The following is a 24,089-nucleotide window of genomic DNA, read 5'->3' as shown; positions in this document are numbered from 1 at the left end:
AAAATCTGAACTGTACAACATATTGGCTAACAGAATGGGTTCCCTGCTTTAAAGTCACAATACTGGATGAGGCCGAAACTGTTCTTCCTGGCTCATCAAAAATCCTCCTCAAAGATGTTAGAAATTCAGTATAATTGTCCAGCAGAGGATCTGCATGCTCCCAGAGTAGAGAAGCCCAATCCAAAGCTGAGCCGGTCAATAATGACATGATATAGGCCACTTAAGTTTTAGCGGAAGGAAAATTATCTGGCTGCAAGGTAAAATGCACATTATACTTATTAAGGAATCCGCGGCATAAGTTAGGACTGCCATCAAATTTACTTGGCATAGGTAGGTGCAAGCGAGGAGATGCTCTGTAACCTATATTATCAGACGGAGGAGCAGGTGTAACCACAGTAACATTTGAAGTAGTCAAAGTAGTTTACATGATATCTTGACGTTTAACCATTTCTTGAAAGAACTGAGCCATTTGGTGTTGTGTAGTTTCCAGGTTTTCCAACCAGCTTGCTATGGTCTGAATTAAATCCATTCCGGACTCCTGTCCCGTGGCCGAATCCATTGGGCCAGTGCAAACTGTTAGGACCTGAGTTTGTTGTGGACCCGGGGTGGAAATAGGAGCAGACACCTGAACGGATTTAAATTGGAAAGTGGGTTTTTTAATAGGTGAAGTTGCAGACATGTATACAGATAAAATAAAGTCCAGAGTATAACGAGGAAGGTGATGACTAGAGGCTATATTGTAATATGTATATGTAATGTCCAGGTAGTGGCAGAAATAATAAAAGTCTTTGTAATCCAAATGATAACTGCAGGGCTGCAGACAGGATAACAGTCACTGATTGATACTGATGAGGTAAAATCCAGAGGGGCTATGGAGTAATTAGAATGGTAACAGCTGATGGAATTAAGTGGAGAGTAGAACTGTGATGGCTCAGAGTGGAATCAGAGAGCTAGGTAAATGGAGACAGGGCAGGTTAAGGGTTAACTGTAGACACAGGTCCTCTGGCAGGGAAAGGGTAAATAGCAGGTGCAGGATGGTTCTGGCAGGAGACTGGGAGCAGGCATGGTGGTGCAGGCTACTTGGATGCTGGAATCCAGCCGGAGCACAGGAAAGCACTCATACAGACAGATAATTCAAGGCACACAGACTCTCTCACAGCTACGCTGGGAAACACATTGCACTGGCATCTATGGAAAGCTCTGAACTCCATTAAGTACCCAGTGCAGAATCGTGATAGGTCAGAGAGAGCATGTGACATGCCAGGAATGGGGCAGCTAAGTCACATGACCAGAGGCAAGATGGCGGCGCCCATACTAGAGGGGTCCATTCGGAATTTTGTATAAATGGATTCATCTGACAACTGCCTTGAAACTTCATTAATATAAAATCCAATTTATCCAACATCACAATTCCCCGACCTTTATTGGCGGGGCAAATCATGATATCCCTGTTATTTTTCAATGTATCAACTGCTTTCAACTGTCTAGGGTCAGATTCGAAAAAGAGGTCCTTTGTTTCTTAATCAGTGTCTATGCTTCTTTTTTCACTAATGAGTGAATGTGTCAATAAAAGGGACATTTATAGTAGGCTCAAAAGTGCTTTTGGGTCAAAATTGTCAAGGACATTCAACCTTACTCTTTTATCACCAAAATAATGTTTTAACTTTAATTGTCAATGGAACTTATATAGATCTACCTCAGTGTCAAAAGATTTTTGTTTATGCATTCGCACAAATGTAAGTCCCTTTGACAAAACATCCAATTCATTATCAGATGGATTGTATTTAGATAAATTAAAGACTATTGGCAGGAGGAAACAATTGTATTTAATTTATCTAAATACAATTCGTCTGATTATGAAATGGATGTTTTGTCAAGTGAGACCATGGGGAAGGTGGAAAGGTATCATCAACCCTTATGGGAGAGAGCTCACTCACATCCCACTCCTGCTACTGACAATGTAGCTCATCTGATATCTGGTGACATAATTATATCTTCCCAACCAGTTGCCATGAGTCTGTTTCCTTAGCAACCACAGCCTGATAGTGATTGCTGGTGATGGAACAGTGAGAGACAATATAGCAGCCTCATTCACACTGGGCACTCCACCATACTCTCACATGTTATACTCAGGAGCCAAGAAAGGGGACCTTGTACTCCCCTGTCCATATACTATCCCTATCCCTCTCTTTCCAGTCTCTTCCTCTCTCTCTCTCCTGTTTCTCTTCTTTCACCTATGAATTTTTCCCTTACCTCTTACTCCATAACACACACTCACACTCTCTACACTCACACACACACTCTCTCTCTTTCTTCTATTTAGTAAGCCTTGGATGGAGATAAAGTGAATGGAGATAACGTACCAGCCAATCAGCTCCTAACTGCCATGTCACAGACAATACCCCATAATGACAATGTGTAAAAAGATTTTTGGAGATTTTTGCAAATTTAATAAAAAAAAAAACAACTAAGAAATCACATGTACATAAGTATTCACAGCCTTTGCTCAAAACTTTGTTGATGCAACTTTGGCAGCAATTACAGCCTCAAGTCTCTTTGAATATGATGCCAGAAGGTTGGCACACCTATCTTTGGGCAGTTTTGCCCATTCCTTTTTGCAGCACCTCTCAAGCTCCATCAGGTTGGATGGAAAGCGTCGGTGCACAGCCATTTTCAGATCTCTACAGAGATGTTCAATTGGATTCAAGTCTGGGCTTTGGCTGGGCCACTCAAGGACATTCACAGAGTTGTCCTGAAGCCTCTCCTTTGATATCTTGGCTGTGTGCTTAGGGTGGGTCATTGTCCTGCTGAAGGTTGAACCGTGGTCCAAGTCTGAGGTCAAGAGCGCTCTGGAGCAAATTTTCATCCAGGACATCTTTGTACATTGCTGCATTCATCTTTCCCGCTATCCTGACTAGTCTCCCAGTTCCTGCTGCTGAAAAACATCTCCACAGCATGATGCTGCCACCACCATGCTTCACTGTAGGGATGGTATTGGCCTGGTGATGAGCGGTGCCTGGTTTCCTCCAAACATAACCCCTGGCATTCACACCAAAGAGTTCAATCTTTGTCTCATCAGATCAGAGAATTTTGTTTCTCATGGTCTGAAAGTCCTTCAGGTGCATTTTGGCAGACTCCAGCTGGCTGCCATGTGCTTTTTACTGAGGAGTGGCTTCCATCTGGCCACTCTACCATACAGGCCTGATTGGTGGATTACTGCAGAGATGGTTGTCCTTCTGGAAGGTTCTCCTCTCTCCAGGAGGAATGTTGTAGCTCTGACAGAGTGACCATCGGGTTCTTGGTCACCTCCCTGACTAGTGCCCTTCTCCCATGATCACTCAGTTTAGATGGCTGGACAACTCTAGGAAGAGTCCTGGTGGTTCAGAACTTCTTCCATTTACGGATGACAGAGGCCAATGTGCTCATTGGGACCTTCAAAGCAGAAGATGTTTTTCTGTACCCTTCCCCAGATTTGTGCCTCGAGACAATCCTTGGACTTCATGCTTGGTTTGTGCTCTGACATGCACTGTAAAGTGTGGGACCTTATATAGACAGGTGTATGCCTTTCAAAATCATGTCCAATCAACTGAATTAATCACAGGTGGACTCCATTTAAAATATAGGAACATCTCAAGGATGATCAGTTTAAACAGGATGCACTTGAGCTCAATTTTTTGCTTTATGGCAAGGGCTGTGAGTACTTATGTACATGTGATTTCTTAGTTTTTTTTAAAAGAATTAAATTAGCAAAAATCTCAATAAACTTTTTACACATTGTCAATATTGTGTAGTGTGTGTAGAATTTTGAGGACAAAAATGAGTTTATTCCATTTTGGAATAAGGCTGTAACATAACAAAATGTGGAAAAAGTGAAGCGCGGCTGTGAATAGTTTCCTGATGCACTGTATTAACTGTATACCCAGTCACTATGTACAACACCTGTGAGGTGTCACTGTGCCTCACCTATGTTGCCCCCTGCTGTCCACCTCACTAGGAGCTGAGCTGCAGACCTTACACTACTAGTTAATTTTCCCACTCATCATTTACATTATTCTTTGGGTTTTTGTCTTTCATGGTCAAAAAACAAAACTTTTTTTTTTAATAAAAAAAGTTACTTATTAAAAACCTGCTGAAGTTGGCCGACAGTGTCCATCCTACTTCTGTGACAAGTTGGAAAGATGTTGGCTGGTCTGATGAAAAAGTTGGTTAGATATGTGGAGCACCATTTTAGTTGGATAGTAGATCAGTTGGATGGTGGGAGGAACATTAGTCTGGTGTATAGCCAGCTTCCAACCAGCCAAGTAGTTGACTGACTGGAACAAACATCTAGTAAAGAACTGAATGGGAGCAAATTACAAATGACCACTTGCTCACAAACGCTGGAAAAACAGGCAAAAATAATAATTCAAACAAGTTGATTAAATCCATTTGATTTAACCAACTTGTCTAAACATCCATTTTACAGCATTTGCCTTTATACAGTACAGTACAAGTTTTTCGTTCCAACTGGACAACTACTGTAGTTGGCTGGTTGGAAAGATTTATGTGTGTGGCCAGCTATACAGGGATAATACACATGCATCGTTCTCACAGCCAATTGATTGCCTAATAACATGGACTTTTTTAAGAAAATAGCATATTCAATAACATATTTTGGCTAAACTTATTTAGGATATAATTTAGTAGTAACTGTTATAAGTTCATTACATTAATTAATAAATTACTTAATGCTAAATGAACTGCTTGTTATACTTTGCCGAAGTTAACTGCTTGTTATACTTTGGGAAGAGCAAGAAACTTCATGAAAGATACTCAAGTTTAAATCCATTTCCACTTTCTTCCTGCAAAAGCACAGATAAATAGAGATCTCCCCATATAATAGTGTATGGCATGTATGGCCAATGAATATATGCAGAAAAACAAAGTGAAAATCTTACTGGGGATGAAACTCTGTAAATATTCAAACCACTGGCGCAGAGTGGAGTCTCCAATCATGTGGATGTCTTTCCCCTTGAGACAGGCAAGAGCATCGGGTGGCCGAGAAAAATGGCGCGCTAAACAAGTAAGTGATGTCCATTTGTCATCATAATAAAAGCCAGAAGGCTGTGTAGATTCCTGGTGAGGTCTGCAGGCCGAGAGATTGGAGGGGAGTCCTGAAAGAGAGCAGACTGAGTGAGAGATAAAAAAAATACAATTCAATTTAAAGGGTGATATAGTTACACCACAATCTCACATGTATAAAGATGGCAAAAAGGGTGGTGTTATATAATTACTCCCAGACTACAACATAAATTGGTCCCCCATCTAGAAATGCCATTATTTATATATGCAATTGACACTCAAAAACACTTGTGCAGTTACAATCACAAGACAGTCCAAAAAACGGAATCGGTATGACATGCCGCCTGACCTAAGCCTGGTGGATGTAATACTGATGCCGGAAGTGAGGAGAGTGAACCTCCTGACAGCGTGAGTATTTTAACTGATCCTAACCCTTTACCTCCCTAAGCCTAACCCTCCTTTAGGGGTGCCTAACACTAACCTCACCCCCTAGTGCCTAACCCTAACCTCCCCCACTAGAGCCTAACCCTAACCTTCCCAGGGGGGTGCCTAACCCTAAATCCCCCTGGGGGACCCTAAACCTAATTGCTCTACTTACCCATGTCGGACGATCAGGTTGGCGGGGTCAGTGTTTTGGCATCGGGATTAACATAGGCATCTGTATTTTGAAGCCTATGTTAAATACCTTGCCGGGATTACGCTGATGGGAAGCTGGCGGTCAGCGGTTCGACCGCCAGCTTCCTGACCATGTACCCCAAAAACAATTGTGCAGTACAATCACAGGAGAGTCCCAAAACAATTCTGCAAGTTAGTTCAATCACAAAAGAGTCCGAAAAACAATTGTGCAGGTACAATCACAAGAGAGTCCTAAAACAATTGTGCAGGTACAATCACAAGAGTCCTAAAACAATTGTGCAGGTACAGCACAAACACAAGAGAGTCTGAAAAACTAATGTGCAGGTACAGTCACAAGAGAGTCTGAAAAACAGTTGTGGAAGTCCACTACAATCACAAGAGAGTCCCAAAATCAATTGTGGAAGCCCACTACAATCACAAGAGACTCCTAAAAAATAATTGGGCCGGTGCAATCCCAAGAGATTCTGAAAAACAATTGTGCAGGTACAGTACAATCACTATAGACTCCCAAAAACAATTGTGCAGGTGCAGTACAATCACAAGTGAGTCCCAAAAACAATTGTGCAAGTACAATCACAAGATAGTGTGAAAAACAATTGTACAGGTACAATCACAAGAAACTATGAAAAACAATTGTGCAGGTACAATCACAGGAGAGGTAGTAAAACAGTTGTGCAGGTACAATCAAAATAGAGTCTCAAAACAATTGGGCAAGTGTAGTACAATCACAAGAGAGTCCAAAAACAATTATTAATAATAATAATAATAATAATAATAATAATAATTATTATTATTATTATTATTATTATTATTATTTTATTTATATAGCGCTTTTCGCCTAAAGGACTCAAAGTGCTTTACATTTGCCTTTACAGTACACAATACAAAATAAGCTTAAACAAGGGACATTAGTGAAATGCTTGGGTGAAGAGGTAAGTCTTGAGTCTATTTTTGAAGGATTCTAGAGTGGAGGCCTCTCGAACTGTGCGGGGAAGTGAGTTACATAAGGTTGGAGCCCCAAAACTGAAAGCTCAACCCCTAGATGAATTCCGGGTGATTCTAGGTACTGTTAATAGTCCTTCATCATCGGATCGCAGTAATCGAGTGGGATGGTAAGGAATCAGAAGCTGCTTTAGGTACCTTGAGCCATTGTCATGTAGGGCTTTGTAAGTTAGTAAGCCAATCTTGAAAACAATTCACCATCTGACAGGCAGCCAGTGAAGGGAGTAGAGAGTGGGTGTTATGTGGCTGAAACGGCACTGGTTGGTTAATAACCTGGCAGCTGCCTTTGTACCATCTGGAAGTGGTGCAATTCTTTTGCTGTGAGTCCAAGGTAGAGGGCGTTGCAGTCATCTAGGCGTGATGATATAAATGCATGTATGAATTTAGGCAGATCTTCTGAGGGAATTAAGTGCTTGATTTTTTCAATGTTCCTCAGATGAAAGAATAATGATTTGATTGTGGCTGATACCTGATGTTTAAGTGTCAAGCCACTATCCAGGACAACACCAAGATTCTGCACATGTTCAGTGTTTTGTAGTTCTGATCCCCCAAGCGTAAATCCTGTTGGTTGGCTATGCTGTCACCCTGACTTGTGACCTATCATAAGGACCTCTGTTTTATCAGTGTTCAGTTGCAGCCAACTGGCACTCATCTACTCCTGAAGCTCAGCTAGGCAGCCATTTAAGGTTGTTATGGGGTCCTTTGTACCTGGAGCAAAGGACAGGTACAGCTGTGTATCATCTGCATAGCAGTGGTATACCAGGCCATGACGTCTGATTATTTCACCCAATGGTAGCATGTATACTGCAGAAGCATGGGAGATAGTATAGAACCCTGTGGGACACCGCATGGAAATGGCACTGGTGATGAAGAGTTTACTCCAGAAGAAACTCTCTGTGACCTGCCGGTCAGAAATTATTTGAATCAGCTAAGTACTGTGCCATCCAGTCCACAGAAATTTTTCAGGCGCTCAATTACACTAGTGGAATTAATTCTGGACACTTTTAGTAAATTTTGAAAATTTGCGTTTAGTCATTATTTTTATATTATAAATCACTTATAATTTATATTCCAATCAAAGTATATGTTAGTATAATCATTACTATTTTTATTTTTAAGTTGTCATTTGTCAAATTTCCAGTGAAAAATTCAGTAAAACCACAGTTTTACAGGTATGCTATTATTATGGAAAAAAAGATGCAATTTCAGCAATACACAAATGTAATATTTAGTTGGATATCCTCAATTTTTAAGAACAGCTTTGATTCATCGAGGCATCGAGTGAACCAGATGTCCCAGGTCTTCGGGTGAAATCACGTAGTACCCGGCCTGGATTATGGCTTCAATCAGCTCTCTCTTGTTACTCGGATTTTTTCGTGATACCATCACTTTAAGCCTTGACCAAAGATTTTCTATCAGATTTAAATCCGCACTATTTCCTGGCCAAGGCAAGACAGTGATTTGGTGATCACCGAACCACTTCATGGAACTGTTAGTGGTGTGACATGACGCTCCATCCTTGCTGAAAGATACACTTCCGTGGGTCACCTTCAAACAAATCCTCGATTGTGGGCAACCGTTTCACCTCCAGCACTGCTTCTTGATACTTTTTGGCATTGATATTGCCACCAATGACAGGCAAACTTCCCACACCATGGCTGGCCATGCTGCCCCACACCACCACACTCACTGGGTGCTTCAAAGTTGCCGTGGTGTACTTGGGCAAAAGATCTTTCCCAGGCCGAGGCTGAACAAATTTCACTCCATCACTCCCAAAGATGCTGATTTTGGTCTCGTAACTCCAAATAATCTTGCCCCAATCTTCTTCTGTCCACTCCTTGTGTGCCAGAGCCCAATCTATAAGTTTCTGTCTCTGTTTCTGGTTTAGATACGGCTTCTTTCTCGGGGTCCTAGCTCGCAAACCTCACAAAGTTTTTTTTGTATGGTTCGGTCACAAATTTGGACAACAGGTGTTTTCATTATGTTGTTGAAGGGTTTTGCAGACTTTTGACGGTCCTGCAGGGCAAGGCAACAGATTCTGCACTCTTCTTGTTTTGTAAGCGTGGCTAAGCGTGGCCTTTCTCCCAGTTCTTGTGGCCATTTTAGTCGATCCACTGCTCGCAACCCTTATGCAGTTTTCTTACACCTGACTTCATTGCCCAACCTCTTCGCAATTTCTTCATAGGTATACCCTTCCTCCACATAGCGTCATGGCTTTGCCTCTCTTCCCAGGTGACCAGTCAACATGTTTTGAGGTTTTCAGAGCCATTTTAGTCATTATTCACACTTTGACCAGAGCTGCAACTAGCTTTGAGGATTGATTGTAAAGGCTGCGACATTCTGGACGAATTAAGTGCTGAACAAAGCACATGAGTCTGCATGGATGCTGTAAGGGACCTGCTCCCAGATCCTGTCAGCATTCTGCCTGCTGTGACTGGTGACCGCCTACATCTTCACCACTGACAGTGGCTGGTAACTGTATTTCAAAACCTTCTCACTCTCTCTCTTTTCTTTCTCCCACTCTATCTCTCCATCCCCTTCTCTTTGTTTCCTCTCTCTCTCTAACAAATCATGTTAAAATATTAAGTAGAAACATCATAGATTAAAATAAAAACATTAAAGTATTGATTTGGTATAGCAGAATATGAATTTTCTGCATAAATATCAAATAAAACATTTTTTTATTGAAAGTGTCCAGAAGTAATTCCACTACTGTAGAATCCTGTGGTCCACAGGATCAAATGCTACTGATAGATCCAGAAGGATTAAGATTATTATTATTATCCTTTATTTATATGGCGTCACAAGTGTTCCGCAGCGCCTTACATAGTACATAGAACTAATAAGTGAACAAGAAACAAGTAACTTACAGTACAGTGCAGGACAAGGACACGATTTATATACATTGCTGCAATAGCGATTAAAGCACTCACAATAAGCAGCCGGGAGTTGGCAGTCACGTGTTAGGTGCCCTTATGGGGAGTAAAGAGTAGAAGAAAAAGTAAAGAGAAGCACATGAGGGAAGTGATCCCTGCTCGTGAGAGCTTACATTCTAAGGGGAGGGGCAGACAGACAGTCATAACACAGAAGGGGAAAATAGGGAGGAAAGAGCATGAGGTGGGTTAGGATGAGTGCTGAATTGAACAATCACCTCTGTCTCTTGCCGTCAGAAGGTCATTAACCACACATACTAGAGCTGTTTCAGTGCTATGTCTTCTCCTGAATTCTGACTGGAATGGATCATAAATATTATGGGTAGACAAGCAGGTTTCCAGTTGCATTGCCACCACTTTCTCAATGACTTTTCCTAGAAAAGGAAGGTTTGATACTGGTCTATAGTTGGTCATGCAGTCGGGGTCTAAATTATGTTTTTTAAATAGTGGTCTAACAATTGCTTCCTTTAGTGGTTCTGGAAAAATGCCTGTTTGCAAAGAGCATTGAACTATTTTTGCATTTACAGAGCCAATCATGTCCATACACCCTATGAGAAACTTGGTTGAGGCAGAGTCCAGATCACAGGTGGTGGGTCAAAACATTCTGGTAATTTTGGCAATGTATTTTACATCCATTATGTCAACACTGTTCCAAGGAGATAGGTGGCTTACCTTGGCAGGCTTGGTAATTTGGCAATCCTTTGATGGCACTGTAGGGATTCCAGCCCGGATGGAGGATACTTTATCTGCAAAGAATTTTGCAAACTCATTGCATCTTGACTGGGAGAGGGTTTCATAAAGCTGCAGGCATGCTGGTTTGCAAAGCATCTCCACTGTACGGATAAGTTGAGCTGGCCTATTGTTTTCTGCCTTGATCTCATTTGAAAGGAACTCTGTTTTCTTACGGGTTATTGTTGATTCATATTCTCTAATGTTTGTTTAGTGTTAACTTATCCTTTACCAGGTTAGTCTTCCTCCATTGTCTTTCAAGTCTACACCCCCTTTTCTTGAGTTCACTAACACTATTGTGAAACCAAGGGGCTTGACGTGTGCTATGTGTGGTCGTATATGCACAGGGGCGATAATATCCATTGCAGCTGTCACATCTCTGTTATAGTAATGGACTAGAGAACAATGATCTTCACAGGCCCTCATTACCACAGAAAGATCCAGGTTTGCTGCAAGAACCAGGGGGATCATGCCCCTCCTTGGACAATACCTTGTCAACTCCATGGGTAAAGTTCTATTTTGAGGGGTTGCAACTGAGAAGTGAATTGAGTGGTGGCCTGACCACGTGACTGGGTTTACATCTAGGTCAAAGACTTCTAATCCAATCTGGAAGACAAGATCAAGAGTGTGACCACTTATATGATTAGCTAAAGGAATGACTTATGTAAGGCCCAGAGCATTCATTGTGCACAGGAGATCTTGGCCAAGGTGACAGAGCTCATAATCAACCCATGCATTGAAATCCCTAAGGATCAGCCATCTTTGATGCTCCAGAACTAGTTCAGCAACAATATCTACAAATTCTTGTAGAAATATCTTTCCATCTCCAGGGGGGCGGTAGATGAGAAGTACTCTAAATCCTAAGCCCGTAGAACTCAGAGCAGCAATGCACTCAAACGAGTGAGTAATTTCCATTGGGTGGACCCTAAGTTTAAAGTTTTTTTTAAAGCAGATTGCCACTCCCCCTCCCCTGCGGTTAAGTCTTGGGTTGTGAATTACATATTAATATAAAGGGATGGCCTGGGCACAGGTACCTAACCAGCTATATCAACGTGGTAATTAAATATAAACCGGCAATTTGTTCGTTTCTTAATATGATAAAGATTTCACTTAAACTAATATGATTATTCCTTTAACCGGTGGTGCTCCCCTTTGAGTCAGTGAATGAAATAGCAAGAAGGGAAAAAGAAAGAAGACTCTTTGTGTGGGGGCACCCTGAATAATTCTAAAACTTTACTTTTATTGGATCTATCTCAAGATCTGACACAGTTACTCACAACACAAAACATATATACATACTCAGAATATAAAGTTTAAAATATTGTTGACTTCAAAAAATTGTTCAAACAACCTGCTGTAAGAATATATGCTGGAGCGCAGAGGCTCTTATATATCCAATCTCCTATAAATTGTTTTGACTGCATTCAAAGGGCAGACTATTAACATCAAATATCCTTGTGTTTCAGAGATTCCAGAGCATATGGACTTATTGCAGAAAATCACAGCCTCAAATCACCATCATATTTGTACATGCATTCATCACAATTCAATAGCCACATTACTCAAATGATATTTAACTCTTGATGAAGATAACAGCTGATAATTAACACCTATATCATGTGGTCATAAATTAGTACTGTATGGCCCAGGTAGCTTAAATGATTATTTGCTCTTGAAGATAATCACATGTAGTTATTAACACCAATATAATGAATATTTTATATGCGCATATTCCCAAATCATATGGCTGAAATTTAGCACAAAAATTTGCTCCAAAATTTCTCAGCTCATCAGTCTATTTTGTACCAGTATATGTATATTTCATTGAGCAAAAAGAGCTCTATATGATGATAGATTAGTTCTATCATCATATATCTCTGCATTCACATGAAGAGATAATCTGCTTTTGGTCACATACCCGTCAGTAGAGGTGATCAATGAGAGTTACCTACTTCAATGCAGGTGATCTACAAGGTTCCCTGCATCTGCTGTCAGCTTCCAGAGATTGAAGCTGATGAGAGTACAGAAGATAAAAAAGATAAAAAAATAATAATAAAAATAAAAATAAAAAATAAGAATAAGATATAGAAAAAGAAGAACCTCTTTTCTATGCAAACCAAGCAAGATTCATACAGCATGTGCAACTCCAGAAGGATTACAGTGAATGCTCAGTGAATAAGGCCGGATGCCCTACTGGGAGGAAAAGATAAATAGCACTCCTACTGCAGTTATGGGGAGGGATTCCCTTGGTGAGGATAACCCTCACTATCTGCTGAGTGCTACAGGAAAAAAGAATAAAGTGAATAAGTGTTACCAATCAGTAGAATAATGGATAAGTCTGGTAAATCGGCTGCTTCTAATGCATTCACTGTAATCCTTCTGGAGTTGCACATGCTGTATGAATCTTGCTTGGTTTGCATAGAAAAGAGGTTCTTCTTTTTCTATATCTTATTCTTATTTTTTATTTTTATTTTTATTATTATTATTTGTTTTTCCCAAAAAGATATATACTATATTCTTGATATATTTTTCAGTGAATTAAGTGAACAATGGAATTTAGGGTTATAATATAAAAGTTGCTATTACTTTATACATTTGTATAGGGTAATAATGATTCCACATTATTGATATTATTGGATTGCCTGATACATATACATATATAATGTATATTTTATGTTATACAATATTTTCACCCTTGTGCCTTTTGAGACATCTAATAAGTGAGGTAATACATTTTTCCTCTGTTGACTTATCTTTCTGTACTCTCATCAGCTTCAATCTCTGGAAGCTGACAGCAGATGCAGGGACTCTTGTAGATCACCTGCATTGAAGTAAGTAACTCTCATTGATCACCTCTACCAACGGGTATGTGACCAAAAGCAGATTATCTCTTCATGTGAATGCAGGTGCTTTTCAGAACTAATCTATCATCATATAGAGCTCTTTTTGCTCAATGAAATATACATATACTGGTACAAAATATACTGATGATCTGAGAAATTTTGGAGCAAATTTTTGTGCTAAATTTCAGCCATATGATTTGGGAATATGCGCATATATTAAATATTCATAATATTGGTTTTAATAACTAAATGTGATTATCTTCAAGAGCAAATCATCATTTAAGCTAACTGTGGCTATTGAATTGTGATGAATGCATGTACAAATATGATGGTGATTTGAGGCTGTGATTTTCTGCAATAAGTCCATATGCTCTGGAATCTCTGAAACACAAGGATATTTGATGTTAATAGTCTGCACTTTGAAGGCAGTCAATACAATTTATAGGAGATTGGATATATAAGAGCCTCTGCGCTCCAGCATATATTCTTACAGCAGGTTGTTTAAACAATTTTTTGAAGTCAACAATATTTTAAACTTTGTATTCTGAGTATGTATATATGTTTTGTGTTGTGAGTAACTGTGTCAGATCTTGAGATAGATCCAATAAAAGTTAAGTTTTAGAATTATTCAGAGTGCCCCCACACAAAGAGTCTTCTTTCTTTTTCCCTTCTTGTGAATGACATAGTAATTTGTTGGAACTGCAGCTCCCAAAATAGGAGCTTCATTTTCGTCTAGCCAAGTCTCTGTAATACAGGTAAGATCTGAAGATTCAATAAGGTCAGCAATTGTAGCAGTCTTGTTTCTTATAGATCTGGCATTACAAAGAATGGACCTGATTGGGCATACCAGAGGGCCTGTAGTTTTCTTTATATTGAGTGTGGGGGCTCTGGGGATGTCAGTCACAGAGCGAGAGTTTACAGGTCTGTTCTTCCAAGCACAGGGCCATTTGATAGGTACCACTTCTATTTGTCTCCTGTATGAAACTGGTGAACCTGAAGGCAAGGAACTTACGTGGTTACAGTGGATAAGAGACTTTCGTCCTCGCTTCCCATGACTGCCCCGATGAGTCTTTTGAAAATGCCAAGGGATATAAGAATGGAAGCCTTTGCTGGATCAATAAGAACTGCTGCTCATGGTGGGCGGAGTGAAAGCATAAAGCTGGAGGTGTAAAAATACATTGGGTCATCGATGAGAGAGCATGGATTGCATTTGATGATGAGAGAAGATCAAGCAGTTTTTATTTTCTGTTTTCTCAACTCTGTGTGTGATCCAGAAGTTATAATGGGATTCATGAGCAGTCTAATTTAATTTGGCTATTGCTATGTCCAGTTGCTTCTCTCTTGTGACAAAAGGTATATTTTGAATAAGGAGTATCTAAATAAACAAACTTGTCTTTTTAGTTGATGATTTAGTCACACAAAATTATTCCAGGGCAAAGCAGGCTCATGGAAAGGTGTTAGAAGCCATTCCTATTGTATAGGTGTGAAAATCCCAGTGCAAGACTCCTTTTGAAGTAGATATTCTGTGCAAGGGTAATGATAAAAACATGTCTCCAGGAAAAAAAAAAGAAATGTTATTCTGTGTTTTAAAATGACCAGACCTCCAGATTTCAGAGACTGGGTATACTGTATTTTAGATTATTAATGCAAGAAATCAGAGTTATTTGCTAAGAAGAGACCAGAGGTGAAAGATGTCTTAGGGGGGAGCTGGAGCCAAAGATAATTTGTATTCCACAGTACCTTGCTCTGGGGTGTCCACTGCAGAGGTAATGCCAGTCTGAGTTCTAGTGGAGAAGGTAGAGGTTTCAATCCAATCCAATGTGAATCTCAGTGCAGGAATGCAATCGGTTGATTTTGGAGAGACGTCCATGTAGTGCAGTACAAGTTAAAGGTAAGTCCTTGGATATTTCTTGTGCTTCTGATGTCACTTTTGTAGAATTGAAGCTGTTTTATGGAGATGTTCAGGAACATGTAAAAGGTGAGGCAGCCATCTTGGGCGCCTAGTGTTCAATTGTGCAGCTACATTCACAAGAGAGTCTGAAAACAATTGTGCAGGTACAGTACAAGCACAAGAGAGTCCCAAAAACAATTGTGCAGGTACAGTACAAGCACAAGAGAGTCCCAAAAACAATTGTGCAGATACAATCACAGGAGAGCTAGTAAAACAGTTGTGCATGTATAATCAAAATAGAGTCCCAAAAACAGTTGGGAAAGGGGAGTACAATAACAAGAGAGTCCCAAAAACAGCTGTTCAGCTGTGGACCACTGTGACAACACAGTGATGTGGCATGGCTTCCGTTCTTGTATGCATGAAAAGTTATGTCGGGTAAAATATGTCAATGTTTTTACACTGATGGCTAAAGACAAGACTGGTCTGCTCAAAGTGCGGAAGTGTGGTGTGTTGGCAAGGACACAGTTGAATCTCTCCATGTGTGGCGCTTAGGCATGTACATGTTTGCAAACTACTATTTAGAGATGCACTCCTCTGAATACATGAAAGTGCTCCACTTTTTGCATCTGATTCATGGTATGGCTGTGAGCATGCATGAGATGATGTGGTACTCCTATGATGAGGGGTTCTGCTGTAAGCAGTCTGGGTCAGCATTGATCAACTTTGATCTTTAGGATGTAGAGGTCTGGTTGGACATTACTCAGCTAGGCTGTGTCTTTGCTGATGCCTGTCCTTCACTGGGCTTCTCCTTTACTGCCTGAACTACAGGTGTTCCCACCTGTCTAAAGATTGTGCCAAGTTTGGTAGGAAGAACCAGGAGGTCACACGTTTATGCTGCTTCTGGCCATAAATTAAGGTTTCATCAACTGTCTATCTGGGTAACATCTTAAAGTTGATTGCATGGAATCCAGATCAATATGTGGGTACATTTTTTTGGTCACAGTTTTGCAGAAGGTATTAGGCTCCCAGTGATTAAGGACATGTCATCTAGCTCCTGCAATAAGTTACATTCTACAATCATGTCACCTTGTTTGGCCTTGGAGAGGATTTTGATGGAAGTGGTAATTAATAGAATGGCAGGACTGTCAGGCCTCTGAATAGTCTTCTTTCAACTGTTGGATCTGGGCAAGTTTTCCCTTATACAACATCTTCCTTTCCAACTGGTGCTTTGGTTAATGAAGTCACCCTGGCTAAATTGTGCTGTGTTATCAGTTGTTTGAAGTGCTCTGTATATGGTCAAGTTATTTGGTCCCGGAGCTCTCTTAGCAATGTTGGATGTGAATCAGTCTTCTGATTACTGCCTCTGCATCAGGAATTCTTCTCCACTTGGGGAATGGTTACTCCAAAGATCATATTTACCTATGGGGTGTTCTGTCTCTTTACAGTTTTCTTTAGTTCCTTCTTGCACTGGTTTGTGCTGGTTTGTACAGGCAATTTGAAGGTGGTTCACTGCCTCAACAACTTCCTTTGTGCACCAAAAATTCTCCATGCCAAGTGATCCTTTTTTGGATGTCAGAGCTGTTTGTGAATTTTTGTGCCCTGGTGGTTTGTGAGAAGTCTGATGGAGATTGACACAAAGGCATGCTGCTTCCATTTGCTGCAATGTCCATTCCCTCTGCTTGCTTCAAACGCAGTCCATACTCTGCCTGTTTCATTTTGCATAAGGATTTCATGAATGGGTAGGGTGGTGACACAAGTTGCAGCTGGGATTGCCAGGCCTCATCACATTCTATGGATTTTTAAAAGTGCTCACTCTCGCTTACAACTCTGGGATGCCAATTTGCTGAGTTCTAAAAGTGTTCTTCTGTGGCCTGCCCCTCCTCAGAGTAATGATCTTCATGGATGCTGCAGTGGAGTCCATGGTGCAGCTTGACCAGTGGTGCATGCCATCATGGCCAGATCACTTTCTCCCTACCTGTGGAGTACTTGCGTGCATGTCTCGTGTTGCATTGTATGTCCTATAACATAATTTCTGGGCATGGCATGTGCACGGTGTAAATAGTGAGATTGCTGATGCCCTCTCTTGAATTTAATGGGTGCTTAGAGTGCTGGCTTCACTTGTGGCTTTGATTGGGGACACCTGTCCCACTTATTTCTGGCAGGTTATCAAACCACCATGAAAGGCTCACTTGGTTGCTCCTGCAACTCTTTGATCATACCAGTTGGCCTGGCTGGAGTATTTTTGTGTCCTGAGGGTCATGGAGGGGAGCCAAGGCATAGGCTGATACTGTCTCTTGTTTACTCATCAGTATCTCTTTCTTGGCCCATCTCTCTGGGGTTTATGACCTGACTTTCTGTTTAAGTAGGTCCTTATGGATTAGACTAGGCTTGAACCTGTCCCTGCAAATGGCTGTCAAGACCTATTGTTGCACAATACCATCCTTCCTTGATAAAATACCAAGATTGTGTCTCCAACTTCAAATTTGAGCTCCTTCTTTTTGAATTGGTGTTTGTGATTGAATTTCATGGGGCTTTGTGGGTGTCAGAAATGGTGGTGCCTGCTAAATCTGCAGATTGCTGCACTGGGATGTGTGAGTCAGTACTTTGCAAATTGCAGACTTGGAAGACAGACCTATTGGTTAGGGGTAAATGGGTATCTGTCAGGATTGGTAGGGATGATTACCTAGGGGCCTAGTCTAGCACAGTCTTGAGGGCAGGAATGTAATAGTCCAAGAGTTGTGTGGCAACCTTGAGGGCTGGTAATCTTGGCTTGATGCGGCCTATGGGCTGAGATGCAGCCTTTGGGCCAAGATGCAGCATTTGGGCTGAGATGCAGCCTTTAGGATCTGTAACAGCCTTGAGGGCTGGAATGCTTGGCAAGATGATGCTGGGATGCACTAAATAAGCTGAGATTACACTAGTGGTGGAACACAAGATGGCGCACCTCTGCATCCAGAATGCTCAAAGTACCGCCAGGTTGACTCTGGCGGCAGTACACTAGAAGGCGCACACTGGACACAGGAGTGTGGTCTGTGCCGCCAAGTTGACACAAGCAGCAGCACGTGGAATAATGTACTCAGGACGCAGATGTGTGATCCGTGCCACCTGGATGACACAAACTGCAAGTAGCTGGTATACAGACTGTGCCACCTGGATGACACAAATGGCAAGTAACTGGAATATGGACTGTGCCACCTGGATGACACAAACGGCAAGTAGCTGGTTTACGGACTGGGCCGCCTGGATGACACAAACGGCAAGTAGCTGGCATATGGACTGTGCCAGATGACACAAACAGCAAGTGACTGGAATACAAACAGGAGTAATTGGAGCTCGACTGGAATACTCAGGAGACTGACCACAACCGGAAACATGTGAACGCTATCACCGGCAAGGGCTGGCTGCAATTTAACAGATACAGGGCCCAATCAGAGCAAGCCTCCCTAATGAGAGATTAGTGCACCTGGCCTGTGCACAGACAGGGCAATTAATTAGTATGCAGCTAATACTGCACCCAGACAGGCAGTAATTAATGAACACATGAGAACAGCACAATATGATCTGCTAACTACAGATCCTAACAGTATAATTTGCAACTTGCGAGCATAATTAGATTTGCTTAGTAACATTCAATGTTGGTGGTGTATGGCTACTGCATGCAGATTTTTTCCTATAACAAAATATTAATTTGGGTCTGTCTTGCGGCATTGTGTTATTTAGCTATGTTTGTCCCCTAAGGTCTTTGGTACGTAGTACTTCCGCATCCTGCTCTGCACAAGCTACACCCCTGCCATCACCATATTATCCTTTTTTTTTTATTTGATTTTAATACAATTTAAAAGTTAAAAAAAATATATATATATATATATATATATATATATATTTATATATATATTTTTCTCTGGCTAATCCGCACTCACTTTATAAGAGAAATAATTGCTGGGGTGAAACCACAAACCACTAGTATAGAAAATATTTTTGGGGTGCACTCACCAGACTTCAATCCAAGTTTAGTATAACAACTTTATTCCATGGAAAAATAATCTGACGTTTCGGTCCTCTTGGGACCTTTGTCAAGGTACATTAATCAACTGTACATAAAGAATGTAAGCTCTTTCGAGCAGGGCCCTCTACCCTCTTGTGCTTCTCCCTACTGTAATTTAATTTATCTCTTACTAGCCACTAGGGCAACTAACACTTGGCTGCTTATGCGGGTGTTAATGTCACTAATATAGCAATGTTTATCCATGTCCTGTATTGTATTGTATTGTATTGTATTGTATTGTAAGTCAATGGTTACTTTTTTGTCTATGTACTTTGTAAGGCGTTGCGGAACACTTGAGGCGCCATATAAATAAATGATAATAATAATAATAATTATAATAATAATATCATTAAATACCCATACACCTCCCCCCAAGTGGTATAAAGAGATATACAAAACCAGACATGAAACACTTAACATTAAACAAACAAATACATACATATATTCATGACCTGCAGATCCACGGAATATATCCATATATTACATTTATCCAAGATCGGCATAGTTACATGCCTATCAGTAAACCACCAGCAGCTAATCGCCGCAAGTGGCGTTCCCCATGGAACACATGGCTTGGACGCAGGACTTACATCACAACCCGCGACTGGGAACACGTGACATCCTGAACAAACCACGGATCACGCACAGCGCATCCCATAACCTAGTAACCAGTACACTCCAGTAAATTAACTCAGCTCTCAGCCGGAAGTGAACCCAGAGCAGGCATCTTGTAGCCTAGCAACAAAGCGTAACTTTAAACATAATATAATATGGTTATATCGCAATATCACTCTCAAAAATGGGACATGCAGGTCATATACATATCAGTACAGAGTACAAGGTGTTTTAACTGTCAATCACAAATATTCTTTCCAAAACACCACAATATCAAATGTAAATAGATGCTCATGCAAACAAGCAAAAATATAAATGCATGCATGCATCCGCATCAATTCTTTAACACCAACGTTTGATATTAACTATGGGCACCAACTGTCCAGAAGCCACTGAAAAAAAATCAAAAAAATCTAAAACATCAGAAAAATAAATCAAAAGAATACAAAAGACACAAAAATATTTTCCTTTTTTCTTTTTTCTTTTTTATTGTTTTCTTAATATTTTTCATTGCTTATTTTTTTATTTTTTCATTATTTTTTTATGTATTTTTTCTTTATATATATTGTATATATTTTTTTGAATATATATATATATATATGTATATATTTTTTTGATTTTTCCTGGGTGGGTGGTTTGAACACAGTCACTTGTTGGGTCATTGGAGAGTTTGGTTAATTCTGAATTGTTGTTAAATGCTGAGTATAACCAGATTTCATTTACTGATGAAGAAGCAGAATGGGTCTTATTTCAATGTTTCAGATTTTAAAAGCATTCCAGGTGATAAACCTATTGATGTATTTCACAAATTGTTGAATCTTGAGAAACAGGAGACAGATCTATTATTACATGGTGAGTTTCTCTCTGACTATTTCCGAAAAAAATAAATACCGAGGGGATTTCATATTAAAAATATCCCCACCATCGGCCGCAATAATCCAATCTTTTGTAGCCGATGGTGTGGGATATTGAACAAATGCTCTTTTGATCTCCTATTGCTGGTAATAGAGAAGGTGGGTTCAGAACTCAAAAAAGTTAGGAGTGAATTGGGTGTGGTTCATGGTGACATAGATCCAATATTATTAACAGATAAATCTGAGGATTGGTTGCTTAAGTTGAAAACACAAAGTGATCATTCCCGGAATGACCTTATTAACTTTAAGATAAATAAGCATGATAAGGTTGATAAAGATTATAAAGACCATATAGTCTATTGCTGGCTAGTATGCTCTGAGGCATCTACAAGGAGACCTAGGAACCAGTACAATAGGAGAGGTCCAAATCTGTACAATTACTATTCTACAGCATCATCCTCTGTTAGTGAGAACTTAGATGTACAGGTGAGGAGATATCAACTTTTTCTCGGGTCACAACCAGATCTCAGGTGGACCCGGTAGTAGTAAGCACAGGAGACCGCACCCTAGAAGGGGCAATACCAAAAAACACCAGGAAACCTCCCAAGAACCCTCGAGTAAAATCTTAAATATCTCTTCGATGACACTCACTGAAGCTCAGGAGAGTGTATTATCTAAAGGTCTGTCTTTTATACCTACTGTTAGATTTGATAGATTAAGATGGAATGTTGATAACTACAGTACTGCTCGCAAACTGAGATTACTAGAAAACGTTAAGGATTCGAATCCTGGAAAAAGTGATACTCTTTTTAAAAAATGTAGTACTTATGACCCTATATCAGCTAATCATAACATTAAAACTTTTTCAAGGATGTTGGATACATCGGTGAAGGAGATAATGCAGAAAAATCAATTAACTTGATATAATCTTAGTATATTGGAGAGAGAAGCAATAGGTGAATTGAAGAACAACAAACTTATTACCATAAGACCGGCAGATAAGGGGGGAGCCGTGGTTATACAGGATACATCTATTTATAATGAGGAAATTCTAAATCAGTTGACTGATGGTAATATGTACAAGTTACTCGATATTGACCCTACAGTAAAATTTAAGAACAAATTGGACTCTGTATTGGATGGGGCATTGAAACAGGGTTGGATCTCTGAGAGTACATTTAATATTTTCATGTTGATTTTCCAATATGTCCAATAATTTATACGTTGCCAAAAGTGCACAAATGTTTACAGAGACCCCTGGCCGACCTATTATTTCAGCCAGGGGATCTCTGTTTCAACCAGTTGCATGGTTTTTAGACACATTTTTACAACCATGTGTGAAACATATACAAAGCTATATCAAGGATACTGGGGATTTTGTTAAAGACCTTAGCTCCCTGGTGATAGACACTGATACTCATTTACTTGTGACCATGGATGTGTCTTCACTGTATACGGTGATACCCCATGTTGAAGGTTTACAATCGGTTAGGAAAGCTTTAGAAGTGTCTCATCATGGTTTACCTCCGATTGATTTTATGCTGGAATTGCTTGAGTTAACACTCATTTTAGATTTGGGGATCGATGCTACCTCCAAACCTCCGGTACTGTGATGGGGAGTAACATCGCCCCTGCCTATGCGAACATCCATATGAATGAGTACGAGAAACGGTACATTTACCCGAGGTTTGGAGGTAGCCTTGAGTATTATAGATGCTACATACTGTAGATCGTGTGGTGGGGTGATGCATTGTCTGTCCAAGAGATTCTTACAGTTCTAAATAATTTGGATACACCTATCCATTTTACTATGCTTTATGATAAATTCCAGATTAACTATCTAGACGTGACTGTGTTCGCCATCGGTTCAGGATATGGGTACCGACTGTTTAGAAAAACCACTGATCGGAATACACTTCTGGACTATAATAGTTATCACCCAAAGCCTCTTAAAGAAAGCCTACCAATATCTCAGTTTATCAGAGTTATGAGAAACAACTCAAATACTGAAATAATGGAACTTCAATTAGTCGAAATGCAAAAGAGATTTTTGGACAGAGGTTACCATCCAAAAATCATTGAGAGATGTCTAACAAGGGCTTGTAACCTTTATAAAGATGGTAACCCATGGAAGAATAGCAGCAATGAGAGAAATTTTGGATTTTTGACGACTTTTGATACTGGAAGTCATGCCACCAGGACAGCGATCCAAAAGAACTGGGAACTGGTGAAAACCAATCCTGCTTTAAATAAAATTCTACCTAAGAAACCCCTTATTGCATATAGGAGGGGACCAAATCTGAGGGATATGCTGATGCGCCCTAACATGTGGACGGGGAATACTTAAGAAAATTGGTTAACTACCATCAAAACAGGGTGCTTTTGATGCCTGAGCTGTACTACATTCAGGAGCATGAATGTTTACATCCTTTCCACATCCTCACAACGGGCAAAAGATTATGATCAAACATCGACTGACCTGTACATCGGATTTTGTGGTATACATTTTGATGTGCCCGTGTTCCCTGGTTTATGTTGGCAAAACTATCCGACCATTTCGAGAGTGGTTTGCCAACCATCGTTCCACCATCAGACTGGCATTGAATTCAGTGGAGTCGGATAAACCAGTTGCTTGGCATTTTGCTCAGTGTAAACACCAGCTTTCCTCCTTACGATGTATGATGATAGATAGAATACCACCGTTACAAAGGGGAGGTGAGAGAGCAAGAGCACTTCTATGTAAGGAGGCCATGTGGATACATAAACTCGATACCATCTGGCCCAAAGGATTGAATGAAGCTATCCATTATAGCATCTTTTTATAAGGGGTGCACTCTTAAAAATATTCTATTATATGCAGTATGCCTTTAATAAACCTATAGATACGATTTATATTCAACATGAAGGTTGGTTTAGGCGATCTTTGTATTCTAAGGCAGTATTTAAAGTCTGGACTGTTAGACTCATTTTTTTATATTTTTGTGTCTTTTGTATTCTTTTGATTTATTTTTCTGATGTTTCAGATTTTTTTGATTTTATCAGTGGCTTCTGGACAGTCGGTGCCCATAGTTAATATCAAACGTTGGTGTTAAAGAATTGATGCTGATGCATGCATGCATTTATATTTTTGCTTGTTTGCATGCGCATCTATTTACATTTGATATTGTGGTGTTTTGGAAAGAATATTTGTGATTGACAGTTAAAACACCTTGTACTCTGTACTGATATGTATATGACCTGCATGTCCCATTTTTGAGAGTGATATTGCGATATAACCATATTATATTATGTTTAAAGTTACGCTTTGTTGCTAGGCTACAAGATGCCTGCTCAGGGTTCACTTCCGGCTGAGAGCTGAGTTAGTTTACTGGAGTGTACTGGTTACTAGGTTATGGGATGCACTGTGTGTGATCCGTGGTTTGTTCAGGATGTTGTGTGTTCCCGGTCGTGGGTTGCGACGTAAGTCCTGCGTCCAAGCCA

General features: G+C 40.2%; 1 protein-coding gene across 2 annotated transcripts in view; it reads right to left on the bottom strand.

Annotated features, from left to right (window-relative positions):
• The window catches only part of LOC148507441 (NXPE family member 3-like), a 129,920-nt gene that overhangs the window by 17,852 nt on the left and 87,979 nt on the right, over nucleotides 1-24,089 (bottom strand). For both annotated transcript variants that reach the window (XM_088446035.1, XM_088446037.1), the window contains exon 5: nucleotides 4,938-5,153. In XM_088446035.1, coding sequence (XP_088302161.1) covers nucleotides 4,938-5,153 — 216 coding nt within the window. The remainder of the gene's footprint in view (nucleotides 1-4,937; nucleotides 5,154-24,089) is intronic.

This window comes from Taudactylus pleione, unplaced genomic scaffold (assembly GCF_031769625.1).
Source record: "Taudactylus pleione unplaced genomic scaffold, aTauple2 ptg000393l, whole genome shotgun sequence".
Classification (NCBI taxonomy): domain Eukaryota; kingdom Metazoa; phylum Chordata; class Amphibia; order Anura; family Myobatrachidae; genus Taudactylus; species Taudactylus pleione.
The sequence above is the reverse complement of the archived record's forward strand: the minus strand, read 5'-3'. Positions and strand labels throughout refer to the sequence as shown.